Source organism: Arachis duranensis, chromosome 1 (genome assembly GCF_000817695.3).
Source record: "Arachis duranensis cultivar V14167 chromosome 1, aradu.V14167.gnm2.J7QH, whole genome shotgun sequence".
Taxonomy (NCBI): domain Eukaryota; kingdom Viridiplantae; phylum Streptophyta; class Magnoliopsida; order Fabales; family Fabaceae; genus Arachis; species Arachis duranensis.
In genome coordinates, this window is record NC_029772.3 from 10,121,128 (window position 1) to 10,140,837 (window position 19,710).

Genomic DNA, 19,710 nt, shown 5'->3' on the forward strand with positions numbered 1-19,710 from the left:
TTGGCTTTGATTCTCTTGGCTGTGCTTGATTACTTATCCATCAGCCTTGCTATATCATTTTCATACTATTTGGGCTGCTTGAGATTTTGTTGGCCTGCAATATGAAATAAATAATTAGCAACATATACTTATTAACACTTAACACTAATTATTTATTTTGCCCAAAAATAATGTTTGTCATCACTAATTAATTTAGTTAATTTCTTAACTCAACAAGCTATATCATGGAGGTCCACGAAACAGACGATAGCAGCAACCTCCTCTAATCATGCTAAAATACTAGCAATTCATGAAGCTAGTCGCGAGTGTTTTTGGCTGAGGAGCCTGATTCAATATATTCTGTTATCATGTGGACTGACTGATCATAAGATAGCTCCAACTGTCCTGTTTGAAGATAATACAGCATGCATTGCTCAACTTAAGGGTGGATATATCAAAGGTGATAGAACAAAGCATATTTCTCCTAAATTCTTCTTCACTCATGATCTTCAAAATCAAGGGACAATTGATATCCAACAGATCCGCTCAAGTGACAATCTGGCAGATTTATTCACAAAGTCACTCCCAAAATCCGCTTTTGAAAAATTGGTACATCAGATTGGGATGCGCCGATTTCGAGATATTAAATGATATCGACAAGAGGGGGAGACTGTGCTCTTTTTTCCTTGGTCATGTTTTTTCCCATTGGGTTTTTCTTGACAAGGTTTTTAATGAGGAAGTCCTCATCACTAAAAGATATTGTACTCTTTTTCCTTCACTAAGGTTTTTTCCTACTGGTTTTTCTTTAGTAAGGTTTTAACGAGACAATAATCCTAAATGGTCATCCAATGGGGAGTGTTGTGATAAGGATGAATGATGTGGATGACCATTTTCCATGAGACTTAGTTTACCAAGGGTGATTGCATTTAATTATGTTTGAAAGGTAAAGCTTCTTTAATTTGTGCTTATAAATAGCAACGTAATATGAAGCATATGTGATACACAAAAAAACAATAAAACACCCTTCTCTCTCTTTCTCTAATTATATTTCTTTATTTGTTACTTCTTCCTTATTTATTTTATAACATCTTATTTTAAATATTTGTGAAATAGAGTTTTGTAACATTTTATTTAGAATTTTGTTCATTAATTTTGAAAATCTAATTAAATTATTGAGTGGATCCAATTTCTTACCATGCATGACCTAAATATTTTGTAGAACATTAAACCTATGTACAATTATTAGTATATAAATCAAACAGTTCGACTAAATCCGTTGTAATTTAGAGGGAGAAAAAATTAGGGGGAAGTATGGTTTTGGTCCCTAAAATTTTCAGCTAGAATCGAAACCGTCCCTCATCTAATTTTCGATTTAAAATTGTCATTAACATTTTTTTCGTATTAAAATCGTCATTTTTAATAAAATTTTTAATTTTATTCCTAAACTACCCCTACTTTAATAAAACCACCAAACCAAGCCCACCACCACAGCGCCACCAGCAACCCTAATCGCCAGCGAGCCACCACGACACCACCTTTCCCTCTCTCCCCTTTCTTCTTCCTCTTCTCTCATCTCTTCTTTGTCCCCTTGCCCCACTCTCCTCTCCTCTGCCACCGAACAGCCGCCGCGCCCTCACAGTGACGGCGTTGCCACCCAACCTTCACCACTGCGCCCTTACCAGCGTCCCAACCCGTCACCACCCCCTGTCCGAACCCTAACCCAGCCAACCACCCCCGCGACCCTCTACCCTCTTCTCCACCTCGCGTCTCCTCTCAACGTCGAACCACCATCGCGAACCAACCTCCCCATGGCTGAACCACTGACCTGTAGCCTCCACCATCGACGAGCCATGGCGACCCAACCCGCGGCCCCCTCCCCTTCGTGCAAAGCCCTTTCCCCTTCCCCTTGCTCCATCGCTTCTCCCATTGTCTTCGAAGGTTAGAATAGGGCAAAACCCCTGTTTCCATTTCACTGCGTACTGACCGCTGCCACGTTGCCAGCGCCACCACCAGGCCAGCTGAGTTGCTCTGCCCGTTCCTCAACCCAACATTCCCTTCTCCTTCCCTGCTCCAATTTTTTGCTTCCCATATCTCAATTTTTTTCTCTTCTGTTTATTCTGTTGGTGTTGGTGTTGGTGTTGGGGGAGAGGGAGGAGGGGAAGTGGAAGAAGCCAGAGAAGAAGAGGAAGAAAATGAAGAGGAGCATGATGGAGATGGTGATGGTGATGTTGATGGGTTTGGGTGGCACCAGCAGCATGGTGTTAATGTGGTTACATCTCTGCGTCGTCTCTGCCGTCGGGAAGTAGAACGCGAAGCGCCAGTGGGTCTCCCTTCAGCTTCTGTATCTGCTTCCGATTCTGCTTCTGCATCTGATTCTTCCTCGGCTTCTTCTTCTTCTGCTTCGGCTTCTTCTTTTGCATCTGTTTCTGATTTTGCTGTTGAATTTTACTGTTAAATTTGCTATTTTTGCTGTTGAATTTTGGTTGTGGTTTTGGTGGTGGTGGTGGTGGTGGTGTTGGTGTTAGTGGTGATGGTGGTGGTTCTGGTGGTGGTGTTGGTGCTGGTGTTGGTGCTGGTGATGGTGGTGGAAGAGGAGGTAATTGTGTTGGAATGAGAGGGTATTTTTGTCCAAAAAAATAAAAAGGACGATTTTAATATGAAAAAAAACGTTAATGAAGATTTTAAATCGAAAATTAGATGAGAGACGATTTCGATTTTCGCTGAAAACTTTAGAGACCAAAACCATACTTACCCAAAAAATTACTAGTTGGACTGTAGACAAGTTATTTTTGTAATTAAATTCAATTAATTTTTTTGTCTCTTTTTCTTTTCTTTTTTTTTATTTAACATTTTTAATTATTAATCCTTACATTATTGAACCAACTTGATTAAATTTAATTATTAAAATAAAAGGGATATTTACGGAATTATGAATAACAATTTGATAATTTGTCATTTTTGTCGAACGAAACTTATCTTATAGGGTATAACTTTAGTTTCAAATTTTTATGGTCAATTTTGTCAGCGTCTGAATCTTTCATGATAAAAAATGTATATTTATTCTTAAGTTTAAATTAATTAAATGTTATATAATAAATAAACTAGCATATTTTTAGAATTTAAATTAAAATTCAATTTTTGGCTTTTTAAATTACAGGTTTGAAATTTTGTTACTTTATTTTTTAAGCTCAAATTCCAGTTGGACCCTCTTCAATATTGCTATTAGGGCTGGCAATGCTGGGAGCAGTAATTTATTCCACTTTTTTTTTCTCATCTAACAGGATGTTCACTAGATTGGACCAAATAAGTTCTAAGTTTTGATATCATAGAATGGACCTAATTTATCCAAATAAGGCAAATTCTGACTATTTTTGACATTTCTTTTGATGACCAAACATTTTCATTCTTATAAAATGTCGGATTTGTAATATTCTGCTAATCACTCTCCCAATTCAAACTTTTTCCATACTCGAACTCAAAAGCACCTGGAAGGGAATGAACTTGCCTACCAATATTGGTACAGCCTCTTCAAATTCAGAATGCAATTCAGCAAAGCAAGTAATGACCAATAATAAGAATCAAAAAGGAAAAGAAAAAAAAAACTAACGAAGCAATCAATATAATTAGGTAACAACTCATGTGCAGTTATTTTTATGTAAAGTTGATAGTTGAAAAACATTAGATATAATAATTTAGTCAAATATGTCAAATTATTTAACGATTTTTAACTATCAATTTTACATAAACATAACTGTATCTGAGTTTCTACCATATAATTAACACGTCTCCAATATGGCACTCATAGTTCTGCATTTTCTGACTATTTACACAATGAACTTCATCTATGGAAGGTTCATTACAGATCAATGTGTAGCAACTAGCCCTTTATTGCAAGCTAAAACAAGAAAAACCTCCATTCTTTGGAGCTTGAAACACTTTTTCTTTTTACCAACTATTAGCAACAGAAGCAGTGTAAGGCACTTAGAGATGGCAAGCTTCAGGCCTCTTCATCTTCCTCGTCCTCAATTCCGACCCACCTTGTAAATGCGAAAAGGAACTCCTTGAAGTTCACCATTCCATTTTGATCCCAATCCATTTCTTCTGCAGCATTTTTGTAGATAATATAAATGTTAATAAAAGAAAAAAAAAGATACAAAGATAACTATTTTTAGTTACTAATGCATAGAAATTACTGATATGAAGTTATGAGTTTGATCATTGAAATGAATATATGTATATCCAAATATGTATTTCACTGGCCCTCTAAAGGGAAGTTCTTAGATTTTATGAATGTCCAAAGAGTTTAATTTTGATGCACTGTCAGTGTAAAGCATTTTACACAGTCGTGCAATCACATCCGTTCTTTTAGATGCCTATTCAAGCGGTCAATGTGAAAGATGTGGCATTATGTAATTGGATGCACGTGTAAAACTACTTTACACTAACAGTACATCAAATTAAATTCATGTCGAAATATGTATAAACCCTTATGCTAGATGCAGTTATAAAGAAAAATATAAGGAAATAAAGTTGAACTCTTGCTAACAAGAATGGGGACAGATAACTGACCAAATCTTTTCATTGCTATTCTTCCAGAAGAACGCTCCCCGCCTTCATTTATCGCCTCAATCATCTCGTTTTTGCTGACATAACCATCCTTGTTCTTGTCCAAAAACACGAACGCATCCACCAAAGTCTCGAATGTGGACTCCAGATTCGGCAACCCAATTCGTGATTTCTAAGGAAGTCATGGAAATTTCTCTTTTGAAAAGATAGCAAGAAAGGGAAATTCATGGATTATAAGAATGGCATACACAAAATCTGTTCATATTATTTTCACCATATGACAAAATTTCTCAAAGCTACTATCACATGTTAATGTCAATGCATGAATGGTTCATTAAGTCCAAACATTGCTGAAGAATCTACTATCATTTTTTTGGACTTGAATGTGCAATAATAAATCTAAACAACTTAAACATCAATAAGAGGTTAGAGCACATAAGATTCAAGGAGTAAACATTACTAGTCTACCTTCCACTTTTGAAAGTTTTATGCTGATAAAAGCAAAAACTAAATCTTATTCCAAATTCAAAACTTATAAGAATATCATATAGCCTATGGTAAAGAAATTAAAATAGCGCGAGAATTGCGCACAAGGATACAGTGTGAAGGGCTGCTGGATCGTCTGCGAGAAGGTAGACAAGGCAAAGAAGTACAATGAACTCATTGAACTCCATTCCCATATCCTCATTGATGTCACATGCTTCAAAGAGATCATTCAACTCCTCCTCAGTAAAAGAAATTTCCAGTTTACTGAAACTTTTTTTCAACTCTTCTCGGTCTATTACGCCATTCGAATCCTCATCTATGAGCAAAGCAAAAAACACACACCTATTAGCAGTTATAAGTTTATTTACAAATAAATATGAATATGTCAATTGTTGTTAGCATGCAGAAACCATACAAATTTTACTCCAATCAGAAAAATAAAAAACTAGCTTAGAGTTTCAGAATAGGTTAGATCCAATAGATATTCGAACAAATATCGAAAATTCCTAATGTATGACTAGCTACAACAAGTAAACCAACATCGAGTCGGTCTAATAGTGTAAGACCTCATTAGGTCAATTCCTTGTGGTCTCAAGTTCAATCCCGGGAAAGTAAATAAAAAAAAGTGTTGAAAGGGCAATCAAGAACCCCGAGCCGGATTAGTTGATCCGGATGCCGGGTAGAAAACTTAACAAAAAAAAATGTACAACAATAGAATTCTGAGAAGACAGTGACCATAAATTTAGCAAGAGCATAAATTTGAAATAGAAACATACCAAACTGCTCAAATATGGCTTTGCATTTTCTAAAGCTTTGATCAATTTTTGGGAATTTCAAGATTATAGTGTTGAACGATTTCACCGAACATCCTTTAGATTCCCTCTTTTGCAATGCTTCAACCATTTTAGCCTCAATTTTGGTTTCCGGAATCCAACCAACAGAATCAGCCCTTCCAACTGCACCTCCCATTGAAAATTCAATAAACCCAAGTAGGATTCAGAATCCTCTGCTATCTTCCAAGCAACTGTTTAAAAAATTTAGAAAAAAGAAAATCAAATATTCATTTTGCCATCACACAAAGATATGAAATTCACCCAAATCAAAATCATTAATTTTCACTTAATATGTCACTAACTGCATGTCTCATCTAAATACATTTCATCATTGTTTTGTTCATCTCATAATTAATTGCACACAACTTCAAGTGCCAAGCCCTTTGCCCTAAGCATTTCCATTTTCAGCAAAATTTAGTAGATTCTTCCAAGAATGGATAAAAAATGCACTATGGAAACTTACCTAAAGATTATGATGGTGAACAGATATAATTAACCTACATCACAGACAATAACTATACATGCAAGTAAAGATCAATTCAACTTCCAATCTCATAACCTAAATGTAAAGAAGAAGAACATGGAGGAGGGCATTGTACAGAAGAACCAATACAACTATTCAAAGGAACATAAATCTAATTAACTAATTAATTAAACAAGATTAAGAAAGTTAGTTAACGTAACAAAATGGATACAGAAAACAAAATCTTTGAAATTGAAGAGAATACAAACATTATGCAACGTGCATACCTTATGATAAGGAGCAAGAGTTTTCTCCCAAGCTCCTTAAAGTCAAACCTGTGAACCTGAAAATTGTAATGATGATAAACAACAACAACAACAACAAAATAAATGGAATTGCAAAGAAGGTGGTGGTGTTGTTGAAACAAGATGTTAATCCAAGGTTGGATTTGGATTTAGATATTAGTTAAAAAAATAAAAAAAAGCAGTGTGTAATGAGAGAGGGTTCCTTGTTTCAATGTTGTCAAGTGTGTGATGCTATGTTTATGCTGCTCCCACCACGTACTGTTGGATCTAACCGCATCTATTGCTACATTTTTCAATTATTTTATTCATCAAATTAAGCCACTTACATTTTCTTAGATCATGTACTATATTATATATTTTTTTTGTTACCCGCGATATCCGTCAGCCCGGATCTGAGCGGGTTTGTCGCTGGCTAATTGGTTGTTGTATGTACAAAGCGAGAATTGAACACCGACACTTGTTTAAAGAGACTAATGAGCTAACCATTGGAACAACCCAACTTGGTTATGAACTATATTATGTAATAATATCCTATGGATTGATTGATTGATTGAGTAAGTAATGTTTAGGGAAAGTTTTGGTTTCTTTTATCTTTTATCAATCATATTTAAACCCTTTTATTAAGAATTTGAATATTCAAAAAATTGTACTCTCTATTTTTTAAAACTATTTTTTTTCTTTATTCTTAAAGTTCAATTTCTAAAATTTAAACAAAATTTTTTATTTACAATCATTTTAGAAAAAGTTTTATTTTTTGTTTTTGTTTTTGTAATAAGTGAAGTATGTGAGTTGAATGGAAGACTTCATGCTCATTAAAATATACAATAGTCTAGTCAGAGTATTTCATTTACAAACTATATGTTGTAATGTGATGTTACTTATCTCATGCATCTAGTTTGCAGTGAGAAAGAGATAATTTTAAATGTTTTTCGGTTACTATATAAATGAGATCTGAACAGCCAAAAGTTGGTATTTATATAAGTAAATTTATCATCTCAAATGTGCTTCCATTTAATCAACTTCTAATATTATTTCGGTATATTCATAAATCTGATAATTTCCTAAAAGTTTCACTAAGGTAGACATTTTCATGTTTCTATCGACTTATAAATGAAATGTCTACAAGGCAGGACCCGACTAATTTTTGTTTTCTCATAGTATTTCAGCTCAACAGGTCAAAGACTAATTCATCGCAAATTAGAGTTCTATTTAAGGGTTTGCCACTAACCAATTAGCTGCTACATGCAAAGTTCGAAATTCGAACCCCCATCATTTGCTCGAACAGACTAGTGAACTAACTACTAAACCAATCCAAGTTGGTTAAGAGGTAAGGCCCAACTAAATTGGATTCGATAGACTTTGATATCATATTAGAAATTGAATGTGTCTAACTTACCTAAAAAGTTAGCTCAAGAAGTATATAATGTATCATACTTATAAACCTTCTAATCTTAACCTTGGATCTCAAACTTTTTCCATACTTGGCACTTGGAAGGGAATGAACTTGCCTACCAATAATAGGAATAATAAAGCAAAACAGAAAAACTACTGAAGAAGGCTGTCTAATCAACATAGTAGCAGTTACAAGGTAAAATATTTTAACACATCTTCAACATAGCACTCACAGTTATACACACTTTTCTGACTATTTACAAATGAACTTCATCTATGAAAGGTTTATTGCAGATCAAAGTGTAGCAACCAGCCCTTTATTGCAAGCTAAAACAAGAAAAGCCTCCATTTTTTTAATTTTCAGGTTTCTTTGGAGCCTGAAACATTTTGTTTTTTTTTATTACCAGCTACTAACAACAGAAGCAGTATAAGGCACTTATTGATGACAAGCTTCAGGCCTCAGGCCTCTTCATCTTCCTTGTCGTCGATTCCGACCCACCTAGTAAACGCGAAAAGGAACTCCTTGAAGCTCACCATTCCATTTTTATCCCAATCCATTTCTTCTGCAGCATTTTTGTGGAGAATATAAATGTTAATAAAAAGAGAATATCTTATGATCTAGCTTGATGACTAAATGTAACATAAGTTTTGTGTTAGTTTCTTATAACCATAATTGCCAATTATTGCATGGTGCCAATGCCAACATGATTATGTCTGTGTTTAAAGTAGAAAATGCCTGCTTCAGTGTATATGACATGCTTATTCAAACATACAGGAATGGGGACAGATAGCTAACCAAATCTTTTGATTGCTATTCTTTCAGAAGAACGCTCCCGGCTTTCATTTACTGCCTCAATCATCTCGCTTTTGCTGACATAACCATCCTTGTTCTTGTCCAAAAACACAAATGCATCGACCAAAGTCTCGAACGTGGCCTCTAGATCCGGCAACCCAATTTGTGATTTCTAAGGAAGTCATGGAAATTTCTCTTTTGAAAAGATAGCAAGAAAGGGAAATCCAGGGATTATAAGTACGGCAAACGCAAAATCTGTTCATATTATTTTCGCTATATGACAAAATTTCTCAAAGCTACTATCACATATTAATGTCAATGCATGAATAGTTCATTAAGTCCAAACATCTCTGAAGAATCTACAATCATTTTTTTGGACTTGAATTTACAATAATAAATCTAAACAACTTAAATATTAATAAGAGGTTAGAGAACATGATTCAAGGAGCAAGCATTACTAGTCTACCTTCCAAATTTGGAACTTCTATGGTGATCAAAATAAAAAACCACCCTTAATCTTAGCCAAATGGCCGAAAAGGGTATTCCAAATACGAAACTTTTACAAATGCGTATATAGCTTATGGTAAAGAAATTAAGATAGTTCAAGAATCGCGCAAGGATACAATGTGAAGGGCTGCTGGATCGTCCGTGAGAAGGTAGACAAGGCAAAGGAGTACAATGAACTCAGAGAACTTCATTCCCATATGTTCATTGACGTCACATGCTTCAAAGAGATCATTCAAGTCCTCCTCAGTAATTGAAATTTCCAGTTTACTGAAACTATTTTTCAACTCTTCTCGATCTATTACCCCATTCGAATCCTCGTCTATTAGCAAAGCCAAAAACACACACATATTAGCAGAAAACCACAAAAAAAGCTGCAGCATGTACATGAAGTAGGCATAATAGGATTCTAAGAAAACACTGACCACAAATTTAGCAAAAGCATAGATTTGAAGTACAAACCTACCAAACTGCTCAAATATGGCTTTGCATTTTCTAAAGCTTTCATCAATTTTTGGGAATTTCAAGATTATAGTGTTGAATGATTTCACCGAAGATCCTTTAGATTCCCTCTTTTGCATTGCTTCAACAATTTTATTCTCAATTTTGGTTCCGTAAATCCATCTTTTATGGCTATCATGCCTTCCGAATACACCTCCCATTGAAAACTCAATAAACCCAAGTAGGATTCAGAATGCCTCTGCTATCTTCGAAGCAACTGCTAAAAGATTTAGAAAAAAAAATCCCAAATATTTATTTAGCCATCACACAAAGATATGTTGAAATTGGAATTTCCCTTTAACATGATGTTAAGGGTAAATTACACAGAACTTTCTTGATTAAAGGTGATATTACTCTCGACACGCTTTAATATATTATATCTTCATTGATGCATAGCAGAGGTTAGGCTTGTCTAGTGTCATGACAGAAATAGAGACATAGGGAGACACAAACCTATCTGGAGAAAGAAAATGCAACCAATATAGAAAACATCAAAATGTCTCTATCCTCAGATAAAAATTTGCCTAATACTTTGTCTACTCCAAATTGAAATTGATAAAGATAAGAACAGATACACAACTTTTCTATCTTATCTCTATCTTTGAGTCTTTTGTTCTATCCTTAAACACTTACCAAACACAATCATAGTGCCATACTTCATAAAATGGAATGATACTAAATGTCATATAACTTAAATCCCTAAAAAGGTTGGCCTATAATCTCACAAATGAGGAGTGTCGTGCGTAATATCGCCTAACTTCAAGAACAGTCAATGAAATTCACCCAAATAGTAATGATTAAATGATTAATTAACACTTAATATGTCACTCATTGCATATCTCTCTAAATTTCATCAATCACACACAACTTCAAATGCTAATCTAAGTAATGAGGGGGTAAACTGGTAAAGCCCTTACCCTAAGCATTTCCATGTTCAGTGAAACTTCTAGCAGATTCTTTCAAGAATGGATATAAATTGCAGTATGGAAACTTAGCTCAAGATTATGATGGTGAATAGATATAATTAACCTACATCACAGAGAATAGCTATACATGCAAGTAAAAATCAATTCAACTTCCAAACTCATAACCTAAATGTAAAGAAGAACCAATACAACTATGGAAAAAGGAACACTAATTAATTCATCAATTAAACAAGATTAAGAAAGTTTATTAACTTAACAAAATGGATACAAAAAAAAAAACAAACTTTTTGAAATTGAAGAGAGTACAAACATCATGCAATAATCAATGTACATACAACCTTATGATAAAGATTAAAGGGCAAGTTTTTTTCCGAAGCTCCTTAAAGTCAAACCTGTGAACCTGAAAATTGAAATGATGAACAAAACAACAACAAATGATTGTGTGTGGGATTAAGAACAAGAAGATGGTGGTGTTGTTGAACAACAAGATGCAAGAACACAAAGAAAAAAAGGATTTTTAAGAAGCTATAAGCTAAAGTTGGAATTGGATAATGGAGTTAGATATTAGAAAAACCAAAGCTTGTTTTTGTGATGCTCCCACCACTTATTATTGTCTTCTCTCTCTGGGGATTTAAATAAAAAAAAATTCAAATTTTATTGATGGGTGAAAAAATATAAAAAATTAAAAAAATTTAATGGGACAACAAATATAACTGTTAAAAAGAATAAAAATCTAAAATACTATGTACCTTTACAAATTATTAGTAATTAGTTATTATATATTTGTGTATAAATATATAGGTAGTTTAATTTATTTTTAATGTGTATTTTATATATTAATATATATTTTATACTAATAATTAATTTTAATAGATGATTTAATGTGTAATTAGTTTAATTAATGAAAATTCTCAAGTATATTATTAAAAATATGTAAACTAAAATTACATAATTTAATATATAATAATTAATTTAGTGATTAATTTTTAGTGTATATATAATATTTTTTATTTAAAAAATAAAATTTGATATGGTAAAAAATATTGCATTGTTCTATCAAAGGAATGTAAGTTGGGGAGGTGACTCACTCACATTTTCTCAGGTTATATAATATATTATATACAACAACACCCTATATATTATAGATAGTCACAAAAAAAATAGCCTATACATTATAGATTGATTAAGTAATTTTTAGAAAAAAGATTTGTTTTGTTTTCTCTTGTCTTGTCTTTTATCAGTGATATTTAAACCCTTCTATTAAGAATTTGAATATTCAAAAAAATGTACTATCTATTTTTTTTACTATAATTTTTTTTGTTTAATCTTAAAGTTCAAGTTCTAAATTCAAACAAATTTCTTTAGTTAATTTTGGTCCCTTTTCTTTAAACTTTTGGTCAAATAAAAGAAAATAAAACTTATTTGAATTTAAAAAATTTAAACAAACTGAAGTATTTTTTACGAAATCTACAAATTTAATGTTTGTATTTTGTAGATAAATGTTTTAAGGGACTTATTAAAGAGTTTAAAAATTAACTCTTATTTATTGAACAGACTTTTTTTTTTCTTAATCCAAGAGTAATCTACAAGTATTTTCATATAATCATGTTATTTTTCTTAAAACCTTATCAAATGTCTTGTCAACAATAATTATCGACAGCTATAAACTAGTATATCATAATTTTTATATATTTGTTATTTAAGTGGACCATAATCTTTCACAAATGAATTATCAACAATTTCTAAAACCCATTGATCATTGGGTTCCCATTTTAGTACGACAACCACCTCCAAAATCTATAGTGCATGGAGGGAATATTCTCATGCCATCATCAAATTCTGATTTTGAGTAAAAAAGAAAATCCTAACATATATCTTTTCTTGGTGATATCATCACTACCCCTTCTTTATATGATTTTTTTAATAAATTAGTTTTTATTCTGTTAATCATAATAACAAAAAAATCTTAAATTATTTGGAAATAATATATAATAAATGAGTAACATTATCGATTTGACAATGACAATATCTATTCTTCTTTTTCAAATTTTTTGAGTCGAGCTAACATTTATTATTTATTATGAAATAAAAATAATCTAATTTTTGGGTTTGAGATTAAAACATTTTTTTACTGTATTTTCTAATTCGAGAGGTTAAGAATTAATTTGTCATAAACCTAAATTTTATTTAAAAATTTATCACTAATTAATAAAAGATTAAACAAAAATCTATTACGCTAAGAATATAAAACGAGTCACTCTAATTCCAATAAGCCCAGCTCATTAACATTAAGGTCCAGTTTGGGTAAACAATTTAATTAAGCTACTTTTAAAAAAATAGTTTAAATAATAAATAATTATATTAAAAATAGTTTATAAATAAGTTATTTTGTATTTGGATTTTTAGTTTTAAACGTACTTATTTTATAGAAATATGATAAAAAATAGTAACATTATGAGAGAAGTCATTTTTTTTAACTTCTCTATAAGCTTTTAAATAACTTCTTAGAAAGCTACAATTTGATTTTGAAAATTGCACCGAATATTAATACTATTACTTTTCATAAGTTCAAAACTAAAAAAAAATTACTTTTAAAACTTTCCAAACGAACCTAAGCCTTTTTTGAATAAAAGATGAATTGAGCTATGAAAAGAAAAAATCTTAATTAACATCTAAAGTGTATGCACATATATTAATAAATACAATCATACTAGTATTAATATATTGAATCTATCAAAATTCCGCAATTAAACGTGCTTGATACTTTCAACTAATATGGTCAATTAGAGTGACATGAATTATCTCCTTTAACTAATGTTATTTTCTATTGGAAAATATTAAAACAATATTCTCTAGGGAATCTCCAAAAATAAAATAATGTCAAGTAAAAGAATAAAAGAGAATAGCTATAATTCCAAAAGGAAAAAGAGTATTTTGTCGCCAACCTTTACAACCCTTTTTGATAAAGATTGAAAATTTCCAAATGTAATGTAGTATCTTGCAACCTTTTGTATGTCACAATGCCTCTATTATGGAAGAGGACCATGCTATGCCTCCATAGATTGCGCCTTTTTCCATTCAAAGAACCTTCAAAGCTGTTGTCTTTTGAGCATTGTCATGTTTACATATCAATATCATCAAAGTTTGGTCCCCCTACATGATATCATATTTTCAATAAAAGAAAAAAAAAATAATATGTTGGCTTCATATATAGTTGTTTCTACTTTCCACTTTTCTATACCTTGAAAATAGTTGCCATAGTGAAAGTGATTTATTTAAAAAAAAATGTAGTATGAAAGTTTATTGAAATGTCAATATCCATATAGTGATAATAGTACAATCATTTTAAAAAGAGTTTATTAGAATTTGAAATGCAAAAGTATTTGGATGGCAATGGCAAATAATTCAAGGTGGAAATTAAAAGTTTTGTTGGGAAATCTGTGTTTGGATTTACATTGAAAGGATTTATAAATTTCAAGAAATTTTATTGAAGAATTTTAATTAGTTAGAAATAGGAGTTTTTAATTTCCACAATTCCACCTAGAGTGAGAGAATTTTAATTTTCCTTCTCTTTATCTCACTTAAAATTAACAAAAAAAAAATAATAATTCAACTATATTAAACAAGAGAAAAACAAACTAATGCATCTATTTCATTCAAAATAAAAAATTGTAGCCGAAGAAAATTCAATTAAAGCATTTCAATTTCCAAGCAAAATCTTAGTAAAAATTTGTCTATTTTTGGATAAATAACTTAAATAAGTTCTTTTGAAGAAAGAGTCTAATATATAAGGACTTTTATTAATAGCAACTTATAAATAAGTTATTTTGTATTTAAATTTTTAGTTATAAAAGTACTTAGCGTTTGGATAAATAACTCAAGAACTTGTTATAACTAACTATTAAAATAATAGTAAGCTATATAAAAATAAAATCACATATGAAAAAAATAAAATTAAAACTGAGATTTCATATCACACACAATGTTAAATACAAATTTAATAATAAAAACAGAATGATAAAATAATAAAAAAATAACTGAAAGAAATATATGAAATAGGTCATTCAGATATAACATTATTTTAAAATAGTGGTGAAAGGTCAATATTTTCAACAGATAAATTATTACGTGAAAATGGTGGTGAAGGGTTAATACTTCACGCAGATAACATTGCGTGAAAATGATGGTGGATAGTCAGAACTTCTAATAAATGAAACCTTGCATGAAAATGGTGGTGGAGGTCAGTATTTCCAACAAAAACAGTAAATATTTTCACATAACTAAAATAATAAAAGTAGATGTTTTTGTTTTAAAGTTAATTTTTTTTAGAAAAATGATAGAATGAAAAGAGAAGTCATATATTTTTACTTTTTAAAAACTGTGAATTAACTTTTCGATAAGTTAAAAGCTTTTTTTTTTTAAATGGCGCTAAACACGATTTCTTATAATTTAAAAGTAAAAAAAAAATAGCTTCTGCCATTACTCAAACGAACTCTAATCACTTTAATTAAATTATCTTTGGTAGAGAATAAAAGTAAATTAAGTGAAACTAAAGAATCAACCTTTTTTTAAAAGTTTACAAGGAGAAAGAAGAAAAAAAATAAAAATAAAAGAATAAAATTTAGATATTAGTAGAAAAAAATTGAAAGATTAATGCACTTTTAAATAATATATAATTGAGAATTTTTTATGACTACAAGAATGACTCAATGTATTAAAATGTCAATACTTAAAACATATTTTATTAGTGATTTCATATGATTAAGAAAAAAAAAAATTATTCACTTAATTACTTAAACACCCTTTTGAATATTAGATGAGGATATTATCTTTGGTCAGTGGCAATCAGCGGCGAAGTTGGAGGTCTTTGATTATTGATTATTGTGTTTGGTGGCCATATGAAGAAACCATTTTTTTTAATTTAAAATCAAATAACCATATTATATCACTAAATATATAATAGTTGATATTTAAGATGCCCATTTCATTTTTTTTAATGCAAGTGGTAAAATATTTTCATAGTCAGCAATAAAATATTAGTTTAGATAAAATTATAAATCAACAGGAGGATTTTTAGTTTAAATAAATGAGTAAGAGTATAATTCACTTGTAAATCTCTTGTGAGTTTTGCTAAACATTATAGTTAAAGATTTTAAATGTTACTCTATTTTTGTTTTCTTTAAATTACTCAAAGCTTTAGATGAAAAATATATACAAGTTCTCATGGCTTATTTTCGGTAAATGATAAAACTTTTAAAATCAACTTCATTCATATTTATACCTAAGATATTATGTAATTCACTAACAATTTTATATGAATATAGTAGTTACTAAAAAAATAAATGATAATCATACGCAATCACCCATAAATAGTAAATAAATAATAAAAAACTTCTGGTGGCAAATGAGTACTTTCACAACAATAATTAGACACAACAGTCAAATTTTAGATACAATCATGGTATTGTATTATGTATAAATTAAAAATTAAATATTAAATCAATTATTTATAAAAATATATATATACTAAAATAATTATATTAGTTGTACATCTCAATCTCATATATTTTTGTTTTATTTCAGATAATAATATGCATCACATGCCGTAGATCTGTCTTTCATTGATCCATTCCCACACACCAACAAACACAGTTCATAACAGCATTTCCAGCAGCTTGTTATGTTCTTTTGAGTTTTAACTCTCTCCTTTCACACTCATTCACTTCACTTCAATGCCAACAACAACAAAAATTTCTCTGCCATCTCTCTTCCATGTCCACTTCTTCATCTCATAAACCATTATTTCCATTGCCCCCTTCTCAGGTAACTTCCCATTCCCACACCACAAGAAAAAGTTCCCATTACACATGCTTCCTTTTGTCCTATACTCACATGGGAACACTGTTACCCCATAAAAAATGAACTCTTTTCAGTCTCTTTCATGATACCCAGATCTTAATTCTCCATTTTATGCCACCCCATTGTCTCAAAATCTTAACTTGCTTCTGGGTCACAAAAAAGATAAGATTTTTGTTTTTATTTATTTCCCTTTCAGATAAATGAAAACTACCCTTATGGTGATACTATTACTAGTACTAGCTTCAGCTACATTTCTTGTAATTGTTGCACTTTATGTGTTCTTATACTTGAAAAGATTATCATCAAGAGATGGAAGTGAGAAGAAGGATATAGAGAGCTCAGAACAGCAGAAACAGGAAGAAGAAGAAGAGGAGGTGGCTATGAAGGAGGACTTGATCATCTTCCATGGTGGTGAGGATTTGACAATTTGTGATATTTTGGATGCACCTGGTGAGGTTATTGGGAAGTCCAATTATGGAACTTTGTATAAGGCTTTGCTTCAGAGGAGCAACAAGGTGAGGCTTTTGAGGTTTCTGAGGCCAGTTTGCACCACAAGAGGTGAAGATTTGGATGAGATGATTCAGTTTCTTGGAAGGTTGAGGCACCCCAATTTGGTGCCTCTTCTTGGATTCTACACAGGTCCAAGGGGTGAGAAGCTACTTGTTCATCCTTTCTATAGGAATGGAAATCTGACTCAATTCATTAGAGGTAATGAATCTTTTGCTTGTTAAATTCTTCTTTTTTGTTTGAAATGTTCATTTGATAAAGTGTTCTGATTTTGTCAAGATAAGGATCTAGAAGGCATTCACAGTGCCTGATCTCCTGAAAATTTTTTAGATAATTCAATTATTCCATGTTTTGTTTGGTATCTCTAATTGAGATGAAGGATGTTGAATTATGGGAATTATGGAAGTTACAATGTAGAAGAAACAACCTATTTTGTCTTGTAACTCTTAATCTTAGTAGCTAAGTAATTCCCTATTTCTAAGTGCTTGATATTTGTTTCAACTTGAATCAAATAGTTCTGTTTTGCTTTGCTTTTTGTTTTTGCATTTTTTAGTGAATATTTTGATCTCTTGGTAAACATTGCATTTTTCTTAATTGTACCCTTAGTTTGAACTAGTGATCAAATAGATAGATTTCAGAACTTGCTATTTGAATCATCAACCTACTCTTCCCCTATTTAGATAATGACTTTTTCTGTTTTTACATATATATATATATATTGAAAACTTTTATGTTATAATTATTGATGAACAATGTTCACTTAACAGATGGAAATGGAGAGTGTTACAAATGGTCTAACATATGCAAAATATCCTACGGTATAGCCAAAGGATTAGAGCATCTTCACACTGGACTAGACAAACCAATCATCCATGGAAACCTCAAGTCGAAAAACATCCTTTTGGATCGGTCTTACCAACCGTACATCTCAGATTCCAGCCTCCACCTTCTGCTGAATCCTACTGCCGGCCAAGAAATGCTCGAAAGCTCGGCTGCTCAAGGATACAAGTCACCAGAGCTCATCAAGATGAAGGATGCAAGTGAAGAGACTGATATATACAGCCTTGGTGTGATCTTCCTCGAATTGCTTTCGGGAAAGGAACCTATCAACGAGCATCCGACACCTGATGAGGATTTCTATCTTCCCAATTTCATGAGAAATGCTGTTCTTGCACATAGAACTGCTGATCTTTACCATCCAGCCATTCTCCTCAGAAACAGCAGAGATGACAACAAGAATTCGGTCAGCGAAGCAAGCATTCTCAAGTTTTTCCAACTTGCAATGGCTTGTTGCTCCCCTTCACCTTCAGTTAGGCCTAACATAAAGCTAGTCCTTAGAAAGCTTGAAGAGATTATACACTAGGAAAAGAAATCTATAGTGGTAACCATTATTGCCCTTTTGAAGCAGTTTACAACTACTATAGTTCTCTCCAAATTCATAATATACATTGATGTGGTTGAATATACTAAGGTTTTATGGATTCAGGCTCCTCTAAAGTGCAGATCCGAATGCACTTCGGAGAGTAAAGTGCAATGTTTGAACCATTGATGGAAAAAAATTGACGACACAGATTGCATGATTAGTTACTCTGGCCGTTAATTTTCTCATCAATGGTCTAAAACATTGCACTTTACCTCCGCACTTTAGAGGATCCAAATTCAAGATTTATATACGAGATATGAGAGAGAAAAAAAAATGTGCTGCTTAAAAAAAATGTGGAACTGGCTACCAGACAAAGAGTTCAAGAACAGTTGATGCTGATGTTGATGTTAAGGGTTAAAAAGTCAAGTGTGAAGAAAAGTATAGCTACAAATTGAACACATTAAATTCTTGCTCACAAATTAAGTTACTGACTTCATTTTTGGGATGAGATCATTATGTTCTTTTGAACAATTGAGAATGTGACATGGACAGTGACCCAAGGAACTATTCATGTGATGTTATCATGTCACCTATTCTTAGTAACTTTTAGTTATTGTAGAGTTTTGAGGGGAGAAAGAAGACTCTTTCACTGTCAAGAATTTGTAGCTATTCTCTCAGATTTGTAGTTGTGGAGAGACAAGAGAATCTATCATGAAAAATGCAATTTTTTCAACAGTGACTAACTCCTGTTCAAGTTTTCATTGCTGGAAAGCTTAGACATTGAGAGTGCAAAAGTGCAAAGGAACCTGAAGAATTGAAGTGGGGGGCAATTTGGTAATTCAACCATCTCTCTGCACAATGAGTCCTCGGAACTATGATATATAATTCAAAATTCTCACCTATTGTTTTTTCTTGGTTTGATCTCACAGCATTTCCATTTGATTATGTCCTTTATAATTATCATTATTATTTACATTAGACCATACTTCTCATTCTCAATTGGTAGGATTATATCTTCATCAGACAAAATATAAACTGATTTTGATGTTGATGTCCAAATACTTTAAAAGGATTTTATATTATCATTCAATTGGACTAAGTAACATTTTATTATCCAATATAATTGAGTTTGATACTGATATTGCAACTCATCAGAAAGGGAAATAGAATAATATCTAATACAGTTGCCATTTTTAATTTCTCATTGATAACTTCTAAGGTGTTGGAGAGTGG

The 19,710-nt window shown here is 31.6% G+C and overlaps 3 protein-coding genes across 6 annotated transcripts; 1 reads left to right on the plus strand and 2 right to left on the minus strand.

The window, feature by feature from the left end:
• Positions 1-3,572: 3,572 nt before the first annotated feature.
• LOC107476777 (probable calcium-binding protein CML21) lies at positions 3,573-6,832 on the minus strand. Its single transcript, XM_016096682.3, has 5 exons — positions 6,615-6,832; positions 5,808-6,055; positions 5,145-5,347; positions 4,549-4,717; positions 3,573-4,080 (listed from the first exon to the last, which is right to left on the minus strand). Exons 2-5 carry the CDS (start codon positions 5,998-6,000, stop codon positions 3,977-3,979), a joined length of 669 nt encoding a protein of 222 aa, XP_015952168.1. The 5' UTR covers positions 6,001-6,055; positions 6,615-6,832; the 3' UTR covers positions 3,573-3,976.
• A 1,243-nt stretch (positions 6,833-8,075) lies between these two features.
• LOC107476760 (probable calcium-binding protein CML21) lies at positions 8,076-11,338 on the minus strand. Of its 4 annotated transcripts, none has more exons than XM_016096651.3 (5): positions 11,087-11,338; positions 9,788-10,039; positions 9,441-9,643; positions 8,821-8,989; positions 8,076-8,587 (listed from the first exon to the last, which is right to left on the minus strand). In XM_016096651.3, the coding sequence occupies exons 2-5, from the start codon at positions 9,981-9,983 to the stop codon at positions 8,484-8,486; spliced, it is 672 nt and encodes a 223-aa protein (XP_015952137.1). In that variant the 5' UTR covers positions 9,984-10,039; positions 11,087-11,338; the 3' UTR covers positions 8,076-8,483. The 4 variants fall into 4 exon arrangements, with proteins under 4 accessions (XP_015952137.1, XP_015952129.1, XP_015952146.1 ...); XM_016096643.3 differs by having other exon boundaries at positions 9,788-10,042; XM_016096660.3 differs by lacking the exon at positions 11,087-11,338 and adding an exon at positions 10,740-10,851.
• A 5,029-nt stretch (positions 11,339-16,367) lies between these two features.
• On the plus strand, positions 16,368-19,434 carry LOC127741579 (putative kinase-like protein TMKL1). Its single transcript, XM_052254319.1, has 2 exons — positions 16,368-17,315; positions 17,882-19,434. Exons 1-2 carry the CDS (start codon positions 16,808-16,810, stop codon positions 18,475-18,477), a joined length of 1,104 nt encoding a protein of 367 aa, XP_052110279.1. The 5' UTR covers positions 16,368-16,807; the 3' UTR covers positions 18,478-19,434.
• Positions 19,435-19,710: the final 276 nt, after the last annotated feature.